General features: G+C 50.3%; 4 protein-coding genes across 4 annotated transcripts; 2 read left to right on the top strand and 2 right to left on the bottom strand.

Moving 5' to 3' along the window:
* The first annotated feature begins 62 nt into the window (after nt 1-62).
* Nucleotides 63-3370, top strand: BJX68DRAFT_112274 (uncharacterized protein). Its single transcript, XM_071035928.1, has 2 exons — nt 63-158; nt 235-3370. Exon 2 carries the CDS (start codon nt 331-333, stop codon nt 3274-3276), a length of 2946 nt encoding a protein of 981 aa, XP_070897622.1. The 5' UTR covers nt 63-158; nt 235-330; the 3' UTR covers nt 3277-3370.
* Nucleotides 3371-3464: 94 nt separating this feature from the next.
* BJX68DRAFT_276513 (DUF890 domain protein) lies at nt 3465-5517 on the bottom strand (the record flags this gene model as incomplete). Its single annotated transcript, XM_071048110.1, has 9 exons — nt 5148-5517; nt 5038-5085; nt 4884-4976; nt 4693-4797; nt 4569-4642; nt 4382-4514; nt 4244-4334; nt 3932-4195; nt 3465-3875 (listed from the first exon to the last, which is right to left on the bottom strand). Exons 1-9 carry the CDS (start codon nt 5225-5227, stop codon nt 3465-3467), a joined length of 1299 nt encoding a protein of 432 aa, XP_070897621.1. The 5' UTR covers nt 5228-5517.
* On the top strand, nt 5518-8892 carry pldA (putative phospholipase PldA). Its single transcript, XM_071035927.1, has 8 exons — nt 5518-5838; nt 5894-6285; nt 6343-6495; nt 6554-7175; nt 7233-7493; nt 7542-8002; nt 8052-8600; nt 8663-8892. The coding sequence occupies exons 1-8, from the start codon at nt 5790-5792 to the stop codon at nt 8675-8677; spliced, it is 2502 nt and encodes an 833-aa protein (XP_070897620.1). The 5' UTR covers nt 5518-5789; the 3' UTR covers nt 8678-8892.
* A 6951-nt stretch (nt 8893-15843) lies between these two features.
* BJX68DRAFT_256117 (ribose phosphate diphosphokinase subunit PRS1) lies at nt 15844-17591 on the bottom strand (the record flags this gene model as incomplete). Its single annotated transcript, XM_071043143.1, has 4 exons — nt 15844-15874; nt 15932-16989; nt 17071-17231; nt 17333-17591. The coding sequence occupies 4 exons, from the start codon at nt 17589-17591 to the stop codon at nt 15844-15846; spliced, it is 1509 nt and encodes a 502-aa protein (XP_070897619.1).
* Nucleotides 17592-17777: the final 186 nt, after the last annotated feature.

Raw genomic sequence — 17777 nt, 5'->3', positions numbered from 1 at the left:
GGCGAAAAAAAGTTGGAGCGGGAAAAAAGACAGCGGGGTTAATCAGATCAATTCCCCTCACTCATCAAGTCACTCTTTCTGCTTGTCTCCTGTCAGTCTTTCTCAAACCGCTGGGACTTCCGGTATTAGTGTCACTGTTTACGGCCTCTTTTTTTCAGGTATGGTTGGGTGATTTCCGATTGTTTTGTTGGTCAAGCGCACAAGAGTAATTCTAATCTTCCGCATTGCTTCCAGTCATTCCGTCGCTTCCGCTGTAGCCATACCTCCTGCCAGCGCCTTTCTTTTCGGGTTTGAAGAGCTGTCTGCAGCCATTCGTCCCCATACTTCGACATGGCCGAGTCCTTGACGCCGAACTACCCCGCATCCTTGAACACACTGTTCGACGAGACGTCGCTAAATGACCAGTATGACCCGGTCCAGCTGGAAGATGGCGGGGTAAAAGATCTTCTTGACCTCCCGCTGGCAAAGGAAATCTTTGGGAACAATACGGCAGATGAGGGATCTCTCGACCGCGTATCCCGAGGAGAGATCTCGTACACTCAGTTCGTGGCGGAGAAAACAAAAGCGGTGGCCTCTGCGCCTGTCGATGGGTTGAATCCTGAACAGCAAAAGTCACAACTGCTCTACATTGGTCTTGCTTCTCTTTTCGCCTTCTTACAGTCCAATGTCACGGGCCCTCCACTTGAGTTCAGCCCAGCCGAGGTCATTGTGCCTGCAGCATTACGCTCGAGCAGCACTCTTCGTGCGCTTCGTGATAAAGTCATTCGGGATCTCTCCGTGGATGGTGAGGCGGCGTATAAGCTCACGCCAAATGTGGAGCTCTTTGCTGTTGCAAAGGCTATTCTCGTCGATGCGGATGTTCTGGTTTTCAATGGCCCGTTGGTAGCGAGAACCGCGAGGATGCGCGTCAACTTGCTCCACCAGAAGATGCTCTCTGAGGTCACCAGTACGCTTCAGGAAGTCATCTACAGCGATTTGGAAGAGATCAGCAAGAGTGTGTTAACTGACAAGACCCCCGGTTCGGAGAAGGGAAAGTTCTTACTAGAACGAGCTACGGTCCATGTTCATCACGGCTTCGATGCGAAGGCCAGAGCTGATCTTGAGCGGGCTGCCGCTGAGCGGAAGTTTGAGTTTGCCCTTACCGGTAGACTAGGAAAGCGGACAAAATTCCAGGACCGTGACATCAGTCAACTTGTTATCCTGGCGAAGAGCGCAGAGGATACAAGCAAGGCAAATGAGTCCGAGAACGCCGTCATGGCCAATGGAGATGCAGTTGCGCCGAAGAAGCTCGATCTCAATGACGACACTCTGTTGGAGGCTATCTCTTTCACTAAACCGGATGAAGAGCAGTCGCAAGACAAGGCCGTAACGGTACAGGATGAGTCTGCTCTCTCGCCAGCATTGGCTTCTCTCGATCCAGGAGATCAGCCAATGCTCGACCCCGTTGACTCCGCTATCCTCCTGTCCTTGGCGGCGGCAATAACCAACACAACGCCGGAGAACGGACTTACTCGAGAGGAGACTGCTCCCTATGCTACCCGTGTCCTCGACGGTGGTAGCTCCAACTGGCAGATCTACACTCAGGGTCTGCTTTTGCGAAGTCGGATTGAGGGCTATCGATCTAGAACTGTGGAGAGGTCTGTTCTTCAAATGCAAGCCCTGGTTGACCAAGTCCTTGCAGACACTGCTACACAAGACACACAAGTCAGTAAAACCTCGCAGGAGCCATCCACCTTTCTTCCGAGACCTGAGAAAGAGGAGTCTGCATCAGCTGCAGACAGACTCAAGTATATCTGGCTGTTGAGCTTCTCTACACGCTGGGACCTCGAATCCGAGCTAGCCAATCGATGGGTCAATCTCGGTGGCCTACGGACTGCTCTTGATATCTATGAGCGTCTGCAACTGTGGGCGGAAGTCGCACTTTGCTACGCTGCTACGGAGAAAGAAGACAAGGCGAAGGTCGTCGTCCGCAGGCAACTCTACCACCCAACCGGAGAAGACCCAGATGCCGAAGATGAGAAGTTCGAGGGTCCCGAGTTATCGCCACTTCCGGCCGATGCTCCCCGTCTATTCTGTATCTTGGGTGATCTGGAATCTAACCCCAACCATTATGACCGTGCCTGGGAAGTTTCGAACCGGCGATATGCCCGTGCCCAACGCTCGCTAGCCCGCCACTTCCTCACCCTCAAGCCCCCAGCTTTGAAGAAGGCAGCAGAAGCCTACCAAAAGAGTCTCCACATCAATCGCCTGAACCACGGTGCCTGGTTCGCCCTCGGCTGCGTTCAACTCGAACTTGAACGCTGGGACGAAGCAATCGAGTCTTTCACTCGAACCGTGCAACTCGAAGACACCGACGCCGAAGCATGGAGTAACCTCGCCGCAGCCATGCTTCGCACCTCCGAACCCTCAGAGTCCGACGATACACAAGAACAGCAAGCACCACCCACCCCAGCAGCAGACGAAGAAGTCGATGAAGAGCAAACACAAAAGGCACCCGAAGACCCACACAAGCGCAAACGCGAAGCCATCGCCGCCCTGCACCGCGCCGCGCAGCTGAAAAACACCGACTCCCGCATCTGGGACAACCTCCTCACCGTCGCCGCCTCAATCCCACCCCCCTACACCCCCTTTCGCGACGTCATCAACGCCCAGCGAAAAGTCATTGAACTCCTAGGCCCCAAAAAGGGCGAGAAGGCTATCGATCTGCCTATCCTGGGGATGCTTGTCGACCACCTCGTCACCGCTTACGACTACAACGACCTCCTCATCGAGGTTGCGCCGGAGAGCGAGGGCGCGAAACCCGAGCGCGTCGTCCGCAGCGGTACAATACCCGGCTCTATCCTCTCTCTCATCGAGACATCCATCATTCCGCTTATCACGCACTCCGCTCCGCTGTGGCTCCTCATCGCTACAGTCGAACGCTTCCGCGAGCGGCCCTCCAAAGCCCTCGAGGCGCATGAGAAGGCGTGGCGCGCGACGGTTGCGTCGTCGACGCAGGGTGCTTTCCAAATGGGTGACGAGAAGAGGTGGATGGATATTGTTAGCGCGACGGAGAGGTTGGTGCGGAATGGGTATGCGAAGTATGGGCCTATGGATCGGGAGGATGCTGTGGCTGGGGCTGGAGAAGGCGGGGAGACAGAGCTCGTGGCGAAGGATTGGAGATTCAAGGCTAGGAGTGCTGTGAGGGGAATCATGGGGAAGGGCAAGGAGTTTTGGGAGGATACAGAGGGGTGGGAGAGATTAAAGAGTTTGCAAAGTGAGGTCGGTGGGAAATAGACCCTCAACCCAAGTTTTGCACATGAGCCATTACCTGGTTGCTTCTTGTTTTGTTCCTTTGTGTTTTGATTTCATGTCTTTGGAATAGAAAAAGCTTTGATATCCATGTTATGCAACGTCCCTGGAAATTTCGACAGCATGCTACGCTTCAATCCATCATTCTGCAGTCTAGAATTCTCTATAGGTGGTCAACGCCCCTCAAGCTTCCGTTTGATCATCCCACAGAAACTCTCAAACAAAACTGAATCAGTCCCCTTGAGCCACCGCACTACAACACGCACAATTTTGTCTCCAACGGGTTCCATCTTCAACTGCATCTTGAACCCCAGAGCTGCTTTGCGCTCTTCAATCTCGGGTTTCTCATGAGTACCGGACAGTTTTGCTTTCCTCCTGTATTGGCGAGACCAGACGTTTTCGGGCGCGAAGCCTACACCCATACCGAGGTTCCTCTTCCAGGTCCAGTTGATATGAAGTGCTGATAGCTCTGTATCAACGCTGGTACCAATGCTATCTATGGAGCTGTTGGGCAGCTCGAATGTGTATTCCGATGGGAAAGGGAGAAGTTGTCTCGGGAAGTTGGGTATGCCGCGTGCCACAGCCTGATACGTAGTCAGAGAATGATAAGCAGTAAGAGAGAGAAACGGACGGTGCATACCACAGTTGGGCGAAGGTCATCCCATGACCAGGCTATCGCCCACCTTCGCGTCTTGTTGCCCTGGACGAATTCGGTCACGGCGTAGTTATTGTTTCCGAGTTTGGCCAGTCTCTCGATGAGCACGGAGACACTACTCAGTTTTCCGAGCATTGATGTGTACCATTGCACTCTCTTGCGTAGTTGAAGACTCTCGTCTATCATGCGGGAGACGAAGGATACCTCCCCACCTGGGGTTACCATCTCGACTTCGGCGCCTGTGCATGCCTGAAAATATGGTAAGTTTGAGGCATACACAAGGCCTTTCGATCTTACCGAGAATGGAGGTCGTTCTTTTGTTTCGGCAGACATTATCATCTCCTCTCGTGAAGAGTAGAATGGAGGATTGCACATTGTAAAGTCGAGCCTTGCGGTGTCAATTTCCAACGTGCACGAATCAAATGGCAGTCTTACCGTTCAGCTCCGGGTATCAGGTTGATGGAAATCAGATTGTCGCTCGGGATAGTCTTCACCACATGGATGCGCGACTCGAGGTCATTTGACTTGACCGTGTGTGTAGCTGTCCGGACGTTTTCATGGTCGATATCTGCATACTGTTAGTCAAATACGCTATAGCGCAGTCGCTGTAATGGCGTCTTACCAGTAGCTAGAAAGCTCCAATTGGGTCGCATTGAAGTTCCTAGCAAAGGGTATATGCTGCAACATCCTGTCCCGCTAGTAAGGTCAGCCAGCCACTTGCTAGAGAAAGCCCTCGGGAATCGAACATGTCAAGGCCTGTGACTTTTCTGTCAGAGTTGTATTCATCTCGATTTTCGTCTCCAGTGGTGTCTATAAGATCTTGCAACCATAGAATATAGTTTAACCTATTGCTGTAAGCAGGAGTAATTTTTCGAGTCCTCAAAATTTAATTTACCTATTAGGCACCTATTGGGGATATTTAGCCGCCATTGCTAACCAAAGCTCAGAACTTACTGGAGGGCATAATCGCGCTTCCGGGATGTCGACCTTCAAATCGAAGTCTCGTTGAAGAAGACTGACGGTCAATTGTCTAGATGCCAAGAATCAGTCAATAAGCCGAGCCAGATCGACGATCCAAGGTCGTCACTTACCTCACGGCGTTGGGATCTGTGAAATCCAATTGGTTGTTCGGCTTCAAGCTATGCTAATTTTAGTCACGGATTTGGCGATGACCTCTCAAACAGGGGAGGGGACACCGTACTATTTGGCAAAGTCCGGCGACTGCAGTGCGAGCGTGGTGAAATCGACGCCATCTTTGTAGAGGTCATGACGCGTGCTCATGGTGTCACCAACGATTAAGAAAGGGGCCGCGTCGGTGGACTCGATCTCGACGAGGGTCAGGAATTCGGCTGAGAGAAATGCGTGATTATCGTTTGACGGGAAAATCTGGATGGCAGATACTGATCACTGTGATGATCAACCACGGTTTTCCTTGAAATGAGGTGGGGAAGTGTGGAGGTTTCCCAGGCACCGGGAATTGGAGTCTCTCACCAATCGGTTTTGGCATCAACACCAGCCCTACGGACGGATCTCTCCTGTCCAGGTAAAGACGCCAAGATGTAGACTAAAGGAGACGGAGAATTATCCAGTTGGAATATCGAACACGCGGCAAGGCACGGAGTGACGTTGATGGTTCGATCGAGGTGACAGTCTGGAAGTTCCCAGTCGAGAAGCTCAGATGCTCTTTTTCTGGAGCGGAAGGTTGATGATGTCATGCAATTGTCCTCCTCATTTCCCCTCTTGTTGAACACGATTATTTACTCTCGATCGCCCGTCCATTTTATCCGCCCTCACTCAAACTGCTTGGCTGGATCCGCAGCACAGCCCTGTTGTCAGTGTCACCATGTCCCATCTCAAGGAGAAGATCGATCACTTGGAGGATCACTTGAGAGGTCAAACACCCCCTCCATGCCTTTCTACAAAGTGCTGACCGATGGTATCGCACAGATACTCGTATCAGCGAGAAGGCGCACCACTTAAAACACAGAGTTGGCAAGTTCTTTAACATTGTGAACCCAAACCACCGTCATGATGAGGAACATGAGCAACAAACCGACGAGAAGAGGTCTGCGATCTGCGAAATCAATCGGTTCAAGTCCTTTGCGCCAGCTCGTGCAGGAAACAGGGTCAAATGGTATGTCGATGCTCTCGACTACCTTTGGGCTGCTTCTGTAGCCCTGGAGCAAGCGAAGGAGGTAATCTACATTGAAGATTGGTGGCTTTCGCCAGAGCTGTTTTTACGAAGACCGCCCTTCGAAACACAGGAGTGGAGATTAGACCATATTCTCAAGCGCCGTGCTGAAGCCGGTGTAAAAATCTACGTGATTGTATACAAGGAGGTCTGTGGCCTCAAGAAAAAAAAAGCATCCATTACTCTAGCTGCTAACTGATCACAGGTGAACCAAGCACTGACATGTAACTCAGCCCACACAAAGCATGCTCTGCGGGCTCTCTGTCCGGAGGGAAGCCCTGGGCACGGCAACATTAGCATCCTTCGTCATCCAGATCATAACGTATTCGAGAATGCAGCGGATATGACATTGTATTGGGTAAGCCCTGTTTGCACAGTCTGAACCCCTAGTCAGAATGTGTTGCTTACTGTCACAGGCACATCACGAAAAGTTTATTGTGATCGACTATGAACTCGCGTTCATTGGAGGCATTGACCTTTGTTTCGGCAGGTGGGACGCAAATCAACATCCACTAGCTGACGTCCATCCATCAAACCTTAGAATGGAGATATTCCCAGGACAGGACTTCAATAATAATCGCATCATGGACTTCCAGAGCGTCGGCGAATGGCAGAAAAATGAACTCAGCAAGACCGACTACGGCCGGATGCCATGGCATGATGTTGCCATGGGTCTGGTTGGCGACTGTGTCTATGACATTGCCGAACACTTTGTCCTCCGGTGGAACTTTATCAAGCGGGACAAGTATAAGCGGGACGAGGGCGTTGATTGGCTTCTGCTGGAAGGTCGTACTGGGGAAAATGAGGATCTCGTCGGGGTTCAGCGCCCAAAGTATCCAGTCGGAGACTACGTGCAGCATCCCTTTTCGCCCTTGAGCACCAAGCCTCGAGGCCAGCAAGGATCTTGTCAAGCACAAATTGTGCGTAGCAGTGCTGATTGGAGCAGTGGGATTCTCGTCGAACACAGCATTCAGAATGCTTATAAGGAGGTCATCAGTAAAGCGGAGCATTTCGTTTATATTGAGAACCAGTTCTTCAGTAAGCTTTGCGTGATTTGTCCTACGTGTTAGTGTCACTCTGCTAATATGCCCTCAGTTACTGCCACTGGCGATCAGCAAGGTCCGATCCTCAACACAATAGGACGCTCTATCGTTGATGCTTGCGTCAGAGCCGGCAAAGAGGGAAGAAAGTTTCGAGTAATAATTGTGATACCCGCTATTCCCGGATTCGCCGGAGACCTCCGACAGAAGGAAGCCACAGGGACACGGGCTATAATGGACTATCAGTACAAGTCAATCAATCGAGGAGAGCACTCCATTTTTGGCCAAATCGCGGCTCAGGGGGTTGATCCGACAAGTGAGTAGAACGCCCTGCTTTTCCCGTACGGAGAAGTTGACATCGCAGATCACATATTCGTTTTCAATCTGCGGGCGTACGATCGAATCAACAAAACGCCGGCTCTAGAAGAGCTGGAGAAAGAAGCAGGGGTGACCTTCCATGACATTCAACGTGGCGTTGCAGAAACCCTTGCAAGCGAGAGTGTTCACCCATCCATCGGTAAGGAAGGCGACACGACCGAGGTTAGCTACGAGGACTCGCAGAAGGAGAAAGAAGAACGCATCTCCAGGTTGCAGAAATACGAGGAGCGAAACAAAGCTCACGAATCCAGCCACACTGCCAATAACAAAGATTCCCTTGCGCATGTCACAATGCTCAACGCGGGCAAGCTATCTGATGAAGTCTGGGAAGGTGATCCCGAGGCGGAGAAAGAGAACTTCATCCAGGAGGAGCTGTATGTGCATGGCAAGGTTTGCATCGTTGACGATAGGGTGGCGATCTGCGGCAGTGCAAATATCAACGATCGAGTAAGGGTTCTTACCGCTTCTTGTAGGGTACGCAAACTGAATTTCCCAGTCCCAACTCGGTTATCACGATAGTGAGCTAGCCATTGTCGTCGAAGATCAAGACACGATCGAGAGCACGATGGACGGAAAGCCTTACAGGGCAGCTCGCCTTGCCGCAACCCTTCGACGGCAGTTATGGCGCGAGCACCTTGGCCTGCTCCCAGCGCAAGACTATGATGCCTCGAAGCATCCAAATGCGCAGCCACCAAATGCCTGCATGAATGAAATTCTAGAGGGCCCCGAGAACGACTTCGTCGCAGACCCCATGAATGATGATCTCTGGAACACCTGGACAGAGCAGGCTACTGTCAACACTGACATCTACCGGCAACTCTTCCGTACCGATCCAGACGACAATGTGCGAACCTTTGAAGATTACGATAGATACCGGGCCAAGGACGGCTACAAGCTTGGCCACCTGTACGACCCATTCGTGCCTGTCAAGGAGGTCCGCGAGAAGCTCGATAAGATCAAGGGCCATTTGGTCTGGATGCCTCTAGACTTCCTAAAGGATGCAGAGATGGCCGAGCCCGGTTTGCAGGTGAACCAGTATACTGAAGTGAGTTTTCTCTCCTCGTCACGTATGCATTCCTTCGATTCCTAATGATATGTCATATCCAGAGCATCTACACATAATAATCCATGTAATATCACGAAACCGCCCGGATAAGTTTTCCGCTCGAGTTGGATTTGTCATAACTTCAGACTCTGGAGACATCTAACCCTCTCTTGGACTTATACCCTTGTTCTTCGGCGCGCCAATCTGTACATGTGCTTTATCTCGGACCCGCATCTTTCCTGTGAAGAATCTGATACCAAATCGCTAAGCCACTATCACATATCTCATTTAGCCACCCCGGCTACTATCCACCCTCCAACCCATAACCCTACAGTAGACCTCAAAAGTCCCCCACTTCCAACCCCAATATCAACGCCCCCAACTCCTTTCCCAAACCTAAACGAAAACCCAAGCCAACACAAACTCCCACAGAAATGAGACCAAAAGCAAAGACAGGGATCAAGGAACGTCCCCTTCCACCCATTTTACCGCCCAAAATTCCCACGCATGCATTGGTCACCCAAGAAGAAATGCGTCGTGCGTACCACAGCGCTCTGCATCGTGCCACCATCTTTCCTTCCTTCCTTCTTTAAGGTTCTCTCGCCTGACTCACCTATCCTCCTCCAAGGTTCCGCCTCTCAAGTTGTCTCTCTCTTTTCCCTTTTCTTTTTCCGCTTCTCTCAATCATATTCCGAGCTAGGGCCTGCACCTTTTTAGTTCCAAGCAATCCCAGGTCAAGGACACTATTAGCTACCGTACATCCTAGCTCATAGATTGATTCAAGGATACCCTCGCTAGACAGCTATCTAGCTAGCTCTAGCCACATGCGACGCCTCCACTCCGCTCACGTTCACCAGAGCCAGGCTAATGCTGGATACAAATACGATGCGACGCGACGCGACGCCATGCGATGTGATGCAGCACTGGATGTCAATTCATGAGAACAAAAGAATGAGGAATTCAATGCCATTCTCATGAGTGACGACGATGCCGAAGCAGAAAAAAAAAAAAACTTTTTTGGGCCTCTTCATCGTGTAACTATACCTGGTATTATACCTGGTGGTCAGGTGCCCAGTCATACCATACTTGGTAGAGCAAGCATATCACAGACACGGACTCACGGGAGAGTCCGAGGGCTCATTGCCTTGCGGCTGGCCTCAACCACTGAAGAAACATTGCCTTGTGATTGTGCACTGCCTGTAATGTTTTGAGTTCGTTTAGTAGTGATCTTTACTCATGGTTTAGATAGAGAAAAGGTATGGGAAATAGTTGATCTCAGCGTTGCGTCGAGGTTGAATTCTGTTTCTATCGAAGACGAAAGAAGGATCGTAATCAATCTAAGGATAGGTATCACAATCCACGCTTCACAATGCGATGCAATAAAGAGCACAGTGGATCCGCCAATCAGGGAAAAGAGAGCCAGTAGAGAAACAAACAAAAGACAAGGTTGCCGGACGATAAATATCAGAGATAAATCATACGATAAAATAAGGTTTGCTTTTGTTCCCAATCCTTCAACACCATGGCAATGCTTTGTTGTCAACAGGAAGGCAAATTCTCATGCATGCAGCATAGTCGGCCGTTAGTGCACCATTAAAAGATAATAATCTGCGGTCCAAGAAGAGCAAGAAGAAAAGAAAAATTGGAAGGCCGTAAAAAATAAATCAAGGAAAGTTGGGTCCATTTCCCCTCTCCTTGATTTTGCTTCTGTGGTTGCATTTGCAGATTTGGTGCTTTCTTAGCCAAAGTATCGGCTCCGAACGCCGTCGTCATATTGGCCAGGGACTGATGGTCAACCAACAGACGTCTGGGTCGCAAACGGGTGCAATAAGCAATCCGATTGGGCAATCGTCGATGATCGAGGGTTCTCGTAGGAGCTGATTTGTCGGAACGCCAGAATCTTTGACAAGAGATTCAGGAAATTTTTTCGTAGGTTCTGGATGAAGGAAAACAGGCTCGCGGCTGGCTGAGAACGTGGGATATGAAACAAAGAGACTGCGGCAGTTGAACTGGTCTTCCAGAACAGAAGGAAGCCGCCCTGTTCTACAACTGAAAGTTAGCTTATAGCTCAAAGCTCGCACAAAGGAGCAAAAAGAGCGCAGACGGAAAGTAGAAATAGGACAAGAGAGATTCATACAAATCGTAAGGCACAATAAACCGGGTGGTAGCGGGAGATGTAACTGTTACTTATGCTTTAGCGGTGTGGCAGGCATTGCAACGGCAATGACCACAGATCTTGCAGCGCCAGATAGCAACAAATGGCCCGGAGTTGCAGTCAGAGCACCGCCAGGTAAGGATGTTTCCATTTGTGGCCTGCACGATGGCGAAAACATGACCTGAGCACTGATTGGCCATTGTGATTGTTGTCTTAAGCAAGAGACCTAAAGCAATTAGCACCACAGATTCCGGCCAATGCTGCTCAGATTTAGGTGCCCAAGTACCTCTTTCAAATATAAAGTTCGGAGAAGCTTCGTGTCCGGCAGGAATCCGGACTAAGATATTGTATGTAGGGATTGGCAACTTCGTTCGAGGATCCTGAGGAACAGCAACCGGCCAGAATCGAAGATCAGGGAGCAAGGGGATGTGAAACAGTGTGGACAAAGTTGAGCCTTTGTGGAATCTCTTTCCTAACAAGACGGTGGGTAAAGACAGAGGTTCTCAGACGAGATATCGTGAAAAGTGGAAATTATACAAGGAGCTGAGCGAACAAGAAAAGTTGGTGTTGATGTTCTGAATGATGAGGAAGTTGGACTGGGGCCCCATAGTAGGTTTATATAGGACGAGCTTTCAAAGGTCACCAGAGAAAGAAGACGATCCTGTCAAGGATTAAACGGGTACATTCAGTTGCCAGAGCAGCGTTCAACAGCAGATATCCCAGCAGCTGTACGTCCAGGAGCAGGGCTTGCTGCATGGAGAGGTTCTTCCTCTCGGATAGGAATTCGATGATGCAAGTACCCGACTATTCTCGGGCCATTGAGTGAGTGGGTGGAGCAATGAGCGACGAAAGCGAATTATGATTTGAAAATCACCGGAGTAAATATTCGTCAGAGCGAACTTGACTTGCCCGATTGCGAGTGTCGTATATGAAAGTTCAGTTTGAGTTATGAGGAAGACAGAAAGACGCGCTGGAATGAGGATCCAAAATCGCAGACGGCGACGCCCATTCGGAGGAAAAGTCGAGACCCCCGGGAACTATAAATGATATATCTTCAGTGGGCCAGCCGGGTGGGTAAAGCTTTCGGGGGCGGAGAAAGACATGCAATAGTCTGTTGTTAACTTCTTTTTTCCAAGCGTCTCCCCGTCAGTGACCAGGTCCGAGGGAGTTTGAAAGGAAGAATCCATACCCATTCGAGAAGCCGCATCAGACCAAGAATAGGCATAATTTTTGCCGGATCGGCAAAGGATCACTTGATCATTGGGAGATCTAGAAAGCCGGCGCGCTCCCAGGGCTATGGTTACTGGATCAGAGGATCTCCTTTGGCGTGCAGATCGCGAGGGCCTGTGTGGAAAACAAGGCCGCTCCTGCATCAGATCTGGAGCTCATATCTCTTTGCAGAGAAAGGACCAGCTTTGGCGGGAAGCAAAGAAGAAAAAGTACCAGTTTCAGCTTCTGGGAAGAAATGGAATACCTAGATAATCAAAGTGTTGAGGGAAGCCGATAATTCGATGGTCCTCAGAGGCGCGATTTTCGTCCTTTCCAGATTCAGCGGAACCAAAATCCAGCATCTTTCTGATCCCCTCTTCCAGGCTCCTCGTCTTCCCCATCCCGCACTACTCGTCACCACACCCCACGATCATAAAACTTTGACTGATACTGGCGCCCTTAGAACTCGCCAGGCCCGTCCAGCTCAATTTCCGTCTTTCTCATCTGGTCAGGAGCCTCTCCCATTTAAGACTATTCTCCTCGCATTTTCATTACGCACCGTTCTTCCTCTGGCGTTGGGTCCACGATGCGTGCTCAGAGGAACAATTTTCCTTGAAAGTGGATCTGACTCTCAGCCAATGAGCAGGGGACTCCATCCTGCAAAAGAACCAAGCCCAGATTGCTCTCGAATGGCGGAAGCTTTGGGCGTCCTGTCACCCCTGCTCTCAGACATACCATATGACAATACCCATTGAGTGCACACATATCGCATTGCCGGCTGCGTTTAGAGCCTACCTAGAGTCTGGACGGACTCAACAGGTCGAATCCAGGCCCTCTCATATGGATGAAATAGAGCCAAGCCATGATTATGATCAAACAATCCCGCGTCATCACTCGAATTCCGTCTTGGTCTTTTTCTTTTTTTTCTTTTCCCATACTCTGGCTGATCATGGTCGATCCTGGCGGAGATTTGTCCACCATCCGCGGTCCCGTCAACCAGGTTCGCAGTACTCCGGAGTCAGATCAGACTAAACGAGTTGTCCAGCAAATTAATTTGAGCTGGCTGACTTTCATGCTACATAGCTCCTTCAGCCACCAACTCCTTGGTGCAAGGCGGAACCCAACCTGTACCAACCCTGGAAAGATCAGCAAGGAAACAGCCTGGGCTGGGGTCCTCCCTTGTTCGAGATTTTGAGCAAGGTTAGCCTCATTTCTTCTCCTTGCCAAGCCAATGTCTCATATTGGAAAAAGGTTATGAGAATGCCCGACGGAACTCCCCTTCCTTTCTTTCCAAACCAGTCACTGATTGCCTGAAAATGATGATCACCGACCAGGGGCCAGGGCCGCCCAGGGGGTCGGTTCCACTGATTTTGCACTAAGCCTAGAAGAGGCTGAGGCTTGATCTAATCCAGAAGTTGTCGACGCTAAAAAGTAGATCGAGATATCATCCGCAAATCACCGCTCAAGTCAAGCACCTTCTGACATTTCCTAGACGTTGAGGTGCAGATCAACCAATGCAGTCCTCAGCTCACAGATCAAAGGAGCACGCGCTGTCTCAGGAGAACCCAACCACCGGGAACCCAGGAATCCAGGATGCAAAGGAGCTTTAAGGCGTTCCAGACTTTCATCTTGCATACTTTGCTCGCACAGAGTCTTGATACCGACTTGGCAATGCTAGGTTACAAGGCAGTTGCCGATTGCCGTGGTTTCAATCCAAAGACGACGGTGATCGAGTCATTTAACTGAGACTCGAACCGTTAGTTAGTCCTATGTACTCTGTACTATCCCTCGTATCTCAAGTCAAAACCTGCGTTGTTTATTCGGAATCTTGGCACTTCACGAGACGACCCTCCGCCAGAGCTCTGGTTCCAGTACGCGTTTTTCCAGGGCGTACCCTTGGCGACAGAGTCGACAAGCAGGAGAGCGCAGTGCTACTACCTCCGGGACGAATCTTTGATCTATCAAAGTGGTACCTCTCCTCCGCTTATCTCTCGCTCATTCCAACTTTAGATTCTCATGCTCGTTTCCTGACTCGGGTGACAAGTCGGATCCCATTCTCGAACCTCTAATCCCCACTCAGTTGATCTGCCGGAATCGCTTCCGCGACATATTCAATCCTGTTTCTGACTGGTTTAAGTCACAACTAGCCGTGACGCTACATCGTGTACGTACTGAATTCGAGGCCTGCGGTGCCGGGTTTCAACCTCTCAAGGGTTCTGATTTCCGAATTGCTCCCACTCATTCGAGTTCAGTACTTTTGGTATTTCGACTTGTCTTCTTGGCTCCCGCCTCAGATCCGCGACACTGCCCCTCACGACGACAAGTACATACATAGAATGACTGTCTTTTTGTTTTTTGGATGATCTCCACAGGCTTTATCATTTCTCCGAGAAGCCATCGCCTTGGGTGGATAGCGCGTCTGTGCAACCCCATGGCGTTTTGGCGTTTCGTTGCCAACTTTTGTCGAGATCGTCAGTCCGCGGACGAGAGCGCATATCCCTTTTGCTGTCGTCGGCCTCGTGTACCTGTCGGAAGTCCGACATCGACGGAGTACGCAGCATCCTCGAGACCAAAATACAACATGGCCAACTGCACAGGTTAGCCTAGCACAGGTTCTAAAACTGATGTCATACCACTCCAGACAACGTACGCGCTTCGATTTCACCGCATCAAAGGGCTTCGTCAGGAGAAATATTTCCATATCGTAATAATCCTCATTGTCGGTTTCGCGCACACCGCTCCATTTTTTTTTTCATTGGAATCTAATTTCCCATGCACATATCCTCTCACGAACCCGGCAGACCGATCATTGTGTGACATAGCTTAGCCGGGCCCCGTTCAGAAGGCAGCATGACCCGGCTGTCTGTTGTCCGCTTTGGTTGGGTCTACAAGGGTCAGCGCAATTTGGACATCATCAATTCACCAAGTCCGAAACCTTAACAGCGCAACCTGGTCACGCGACCTCCGATCAATATACCCTATTCGGAGCGCATACCAGAGCAAGCCCAGCCACTCGGAGTCTCGGACTCCTGGTCTCAGTTGGCTCCTCCCATATATCCTCAGTCGTACAAGAGCCTGAAGACACAAACAAAATAAGATCGGAGAACGCTGTAGGAGATTCGGGAAGCATCTGAAGAGTACGAAATAACTTGCTTGTATTGGATTCAGGGTAAAGAATACGGCTACAGGTTGTTCGAGATGTTCTCTTGCATCATTTCCACAGGCCAAGGCCAGAAGACAAGCTTCAGAAAATGATGCCTTCATTCCTCGAAAAGCTTGCCTCGCGCGATTACCCCTTCACCTGGCAAGGCCATGAAAAGAGATAGGACGCTCAACAGTCTTTCATTTGTTCTCCCAACGCTCCGTTAGGAACGATCTTGTGAATGAACAAGACGCTCCTGCAGTACCCAGTGGACTGCATCGCTGGTGTTGCTGAGGCGTTGCCTTCAGCTTGAATGTGGACAAGGGGTTGACTACGAAATGGCAGAGGGAGACGGCGATTTCAAAACTTGACCTAGCGGAGCTTCGCTTTCTGTCGTTGCCCGTCCACATCATGACAGGCATTATCTTCCATCACTGAAGATGAGATCAGGTTTGCATGAAATGGATTCAGCTTCACCAATACAGGATTCGCCCACGTAAATATGGTGGCAAGAAACTCCACGAAATGAAACGCCCTGTTAGACCCATGTAAGAAAGAAATGCCCAACTTCTATACAGAGTGAAGACATCATCAAGCATCAGATTTTTCGTCATTATTCATTCATCACCTTACCAACGTACAGATTTCTGCGAGATGGCTTCATGAACGCTTCATAAAAGTTGCTGTATATGCAAATGGAAACACCGAAAGACGGAACAATCCGTTCGTTTTCAAAATCAGTCATTAAGGTGGAACAGCGCAGAAACACTTCGAAAGGATTAGCACGTTATCGAGATATACGTTGATACAAGGATCTTTACTGACCTTTCACCATAGTGATGGCGTCTGATGCTCTCTGCAAGAAGGCTTGAGATGTCAATGACAATCAATTTCTTGGATTTCCTTGCCACTTGCGGAGGAATTGGGAAAGTATTAGTCACAACAATGTAGTTGATGGACTCGCAAGCCTCCATTTGTTCGAGGGATGAGTCTCCAAAGAGTCCGTGGGTAGCGATGCAGTAGACCTTCTTGGCGCCGCCTCGCTTCACAACGGTTTCTGCCGCCGCAATCCACGAGCCCGACTTGTCAATCATGTCATCGACAATGAACACAGTTCTATCACGAACGTCTCCAACCAATGTGATGGTCTTCTCCAGCTCAACGCTTCGCCCGATGCTTCCTTCTTCTTCGTCGGAAGATTCCGCAGCATCGAATGAGCCGCCGAGAGCGTGGTCCCCGGGGAGCGAGGAGGTGGTCGAAAAGATAGAATCTGCCATTGAGTCTGGAACACCATCACCGCTGTCTTGGATGAGTGGTAGTCCAGGCGTTGCATCTCCAGACGTGGGCATAGATGTAGGACCTGACGGTGGATAGTCGTCATCAACAAGGTGGCCTTGTACGATTCGCCCGGTTATCACATCTCGCACCCGAAGATCAGTGTATTCATTTACAGCTTCCAGCTCAGAAGGTCGTCGGGCACCGGTTGGGGTCTCGGGGCGCAATCCACCAAGTGAAATGGCAGGGTCCTCGGGCTGTGAGTCCCCTGACTGGGAATTGTTGGTGCTCTCAGTGAGGGTCCGGACAACGAAAGGATCCTGATCTTTAGGCAGTGGCGTGCTGTCCTGGTCCAAGGCCTCAAAAAAGACTGTGCTGTCAGCCAGGGTCGCGACCGGCTTGGGGCGACGCCTGTCCGTTGTCACGATGCCAAAGTTGAGCTTCAGTGTGTCCGCCAATGACGTGACGCGCTTGGTCCCCCCAGCATTTTTACTCACGACGACAGCTTCCCTCCAGCCAGGTACATTGTTACGGATCCAGCGTGCAATGAAAGGCTCAGCGAAGAGGTTATCGACGGGCTTCGCGAAGAAGCCTTGCATTTGGGACGCCTAATCAAACGTACCGATGTTAGTTGAGCCTAAGATGACAGACAACCCAGCCAAACGAATTGAGCATTGTTCAACACGCACATGGAGATCCAATGTTATCACATGATCGACCCCGGCAACTGTCAGGAGGTTTGCCAGCATACGCGCGGTGATAGATCCGCGGTGGCTTTTCTTTTTGGATTGGCGGGAGTATGGGAAGTACCTCATCTGCGTCAGCATCAAATGTGTAGCATTCAGCCTAGCTAGGATCCATACGGCATAACCGCTGAAAAAAAGGATATGCAAGTCAGTCTCCGCGGCGATGACAAGGGTATTTTACAAAGAAAAAAAAGGTAAATCATACCTGTGATAGACTTTGCGGAGCCCCCCTTGCAGGCAGAGATCATAATCAGCAGCTCCATGACGCTGTCATTGATCTTCTTGCTGCCGCTCTGGATGATGTAGACATCCTGATTGCGTACCGAGACACCGACATTCACATTGGTCTCGCCATTGCTAAACTTCCCAAGGTCGACTCTGGCAGGCGAGGTACCCAACCTCTCGCAGACTGTCTCCGTAAGGAGGGGGTGGGAAGTCCCGGAAAAAATCTGAACTCCCCGCATTGTGTGAACAGAGCAAATTTAAACGAAAGTAGGCATCAAGCTGCAGAGATGGAAGATAGTCAAGGTGAGGATGTCATCTTACGCAGATGACAGAATTTCTGAGGGTTGATGGAAGAAGAAGGATGGAAAGGAAAGGATCGGAGCTTGAGGAAAGAGAAAAAGCAAAAGCGAGAGAAGGAAAAAAAA

Source organism: Aspergillus pseudodeflectus, assembly GCF_044049435.1.
Source record: "Aspergillus pseudodeflectus strain CBS 756.74 chromosome Unknown BJX68scaffold_29, whole genome shotgun sequence".
NCBI classification, from domain to species: domain Eukaryota; kingdom Fungi; phylum Ascomycota; class Eurotiomycetes; order Eurotiales; family Aspergillaceae; genus Aspergillus; species Aspergillus pseudodeflectus.
This window is presented reverse-complemented; position numbering and strand designations above follow the sequence as displayed.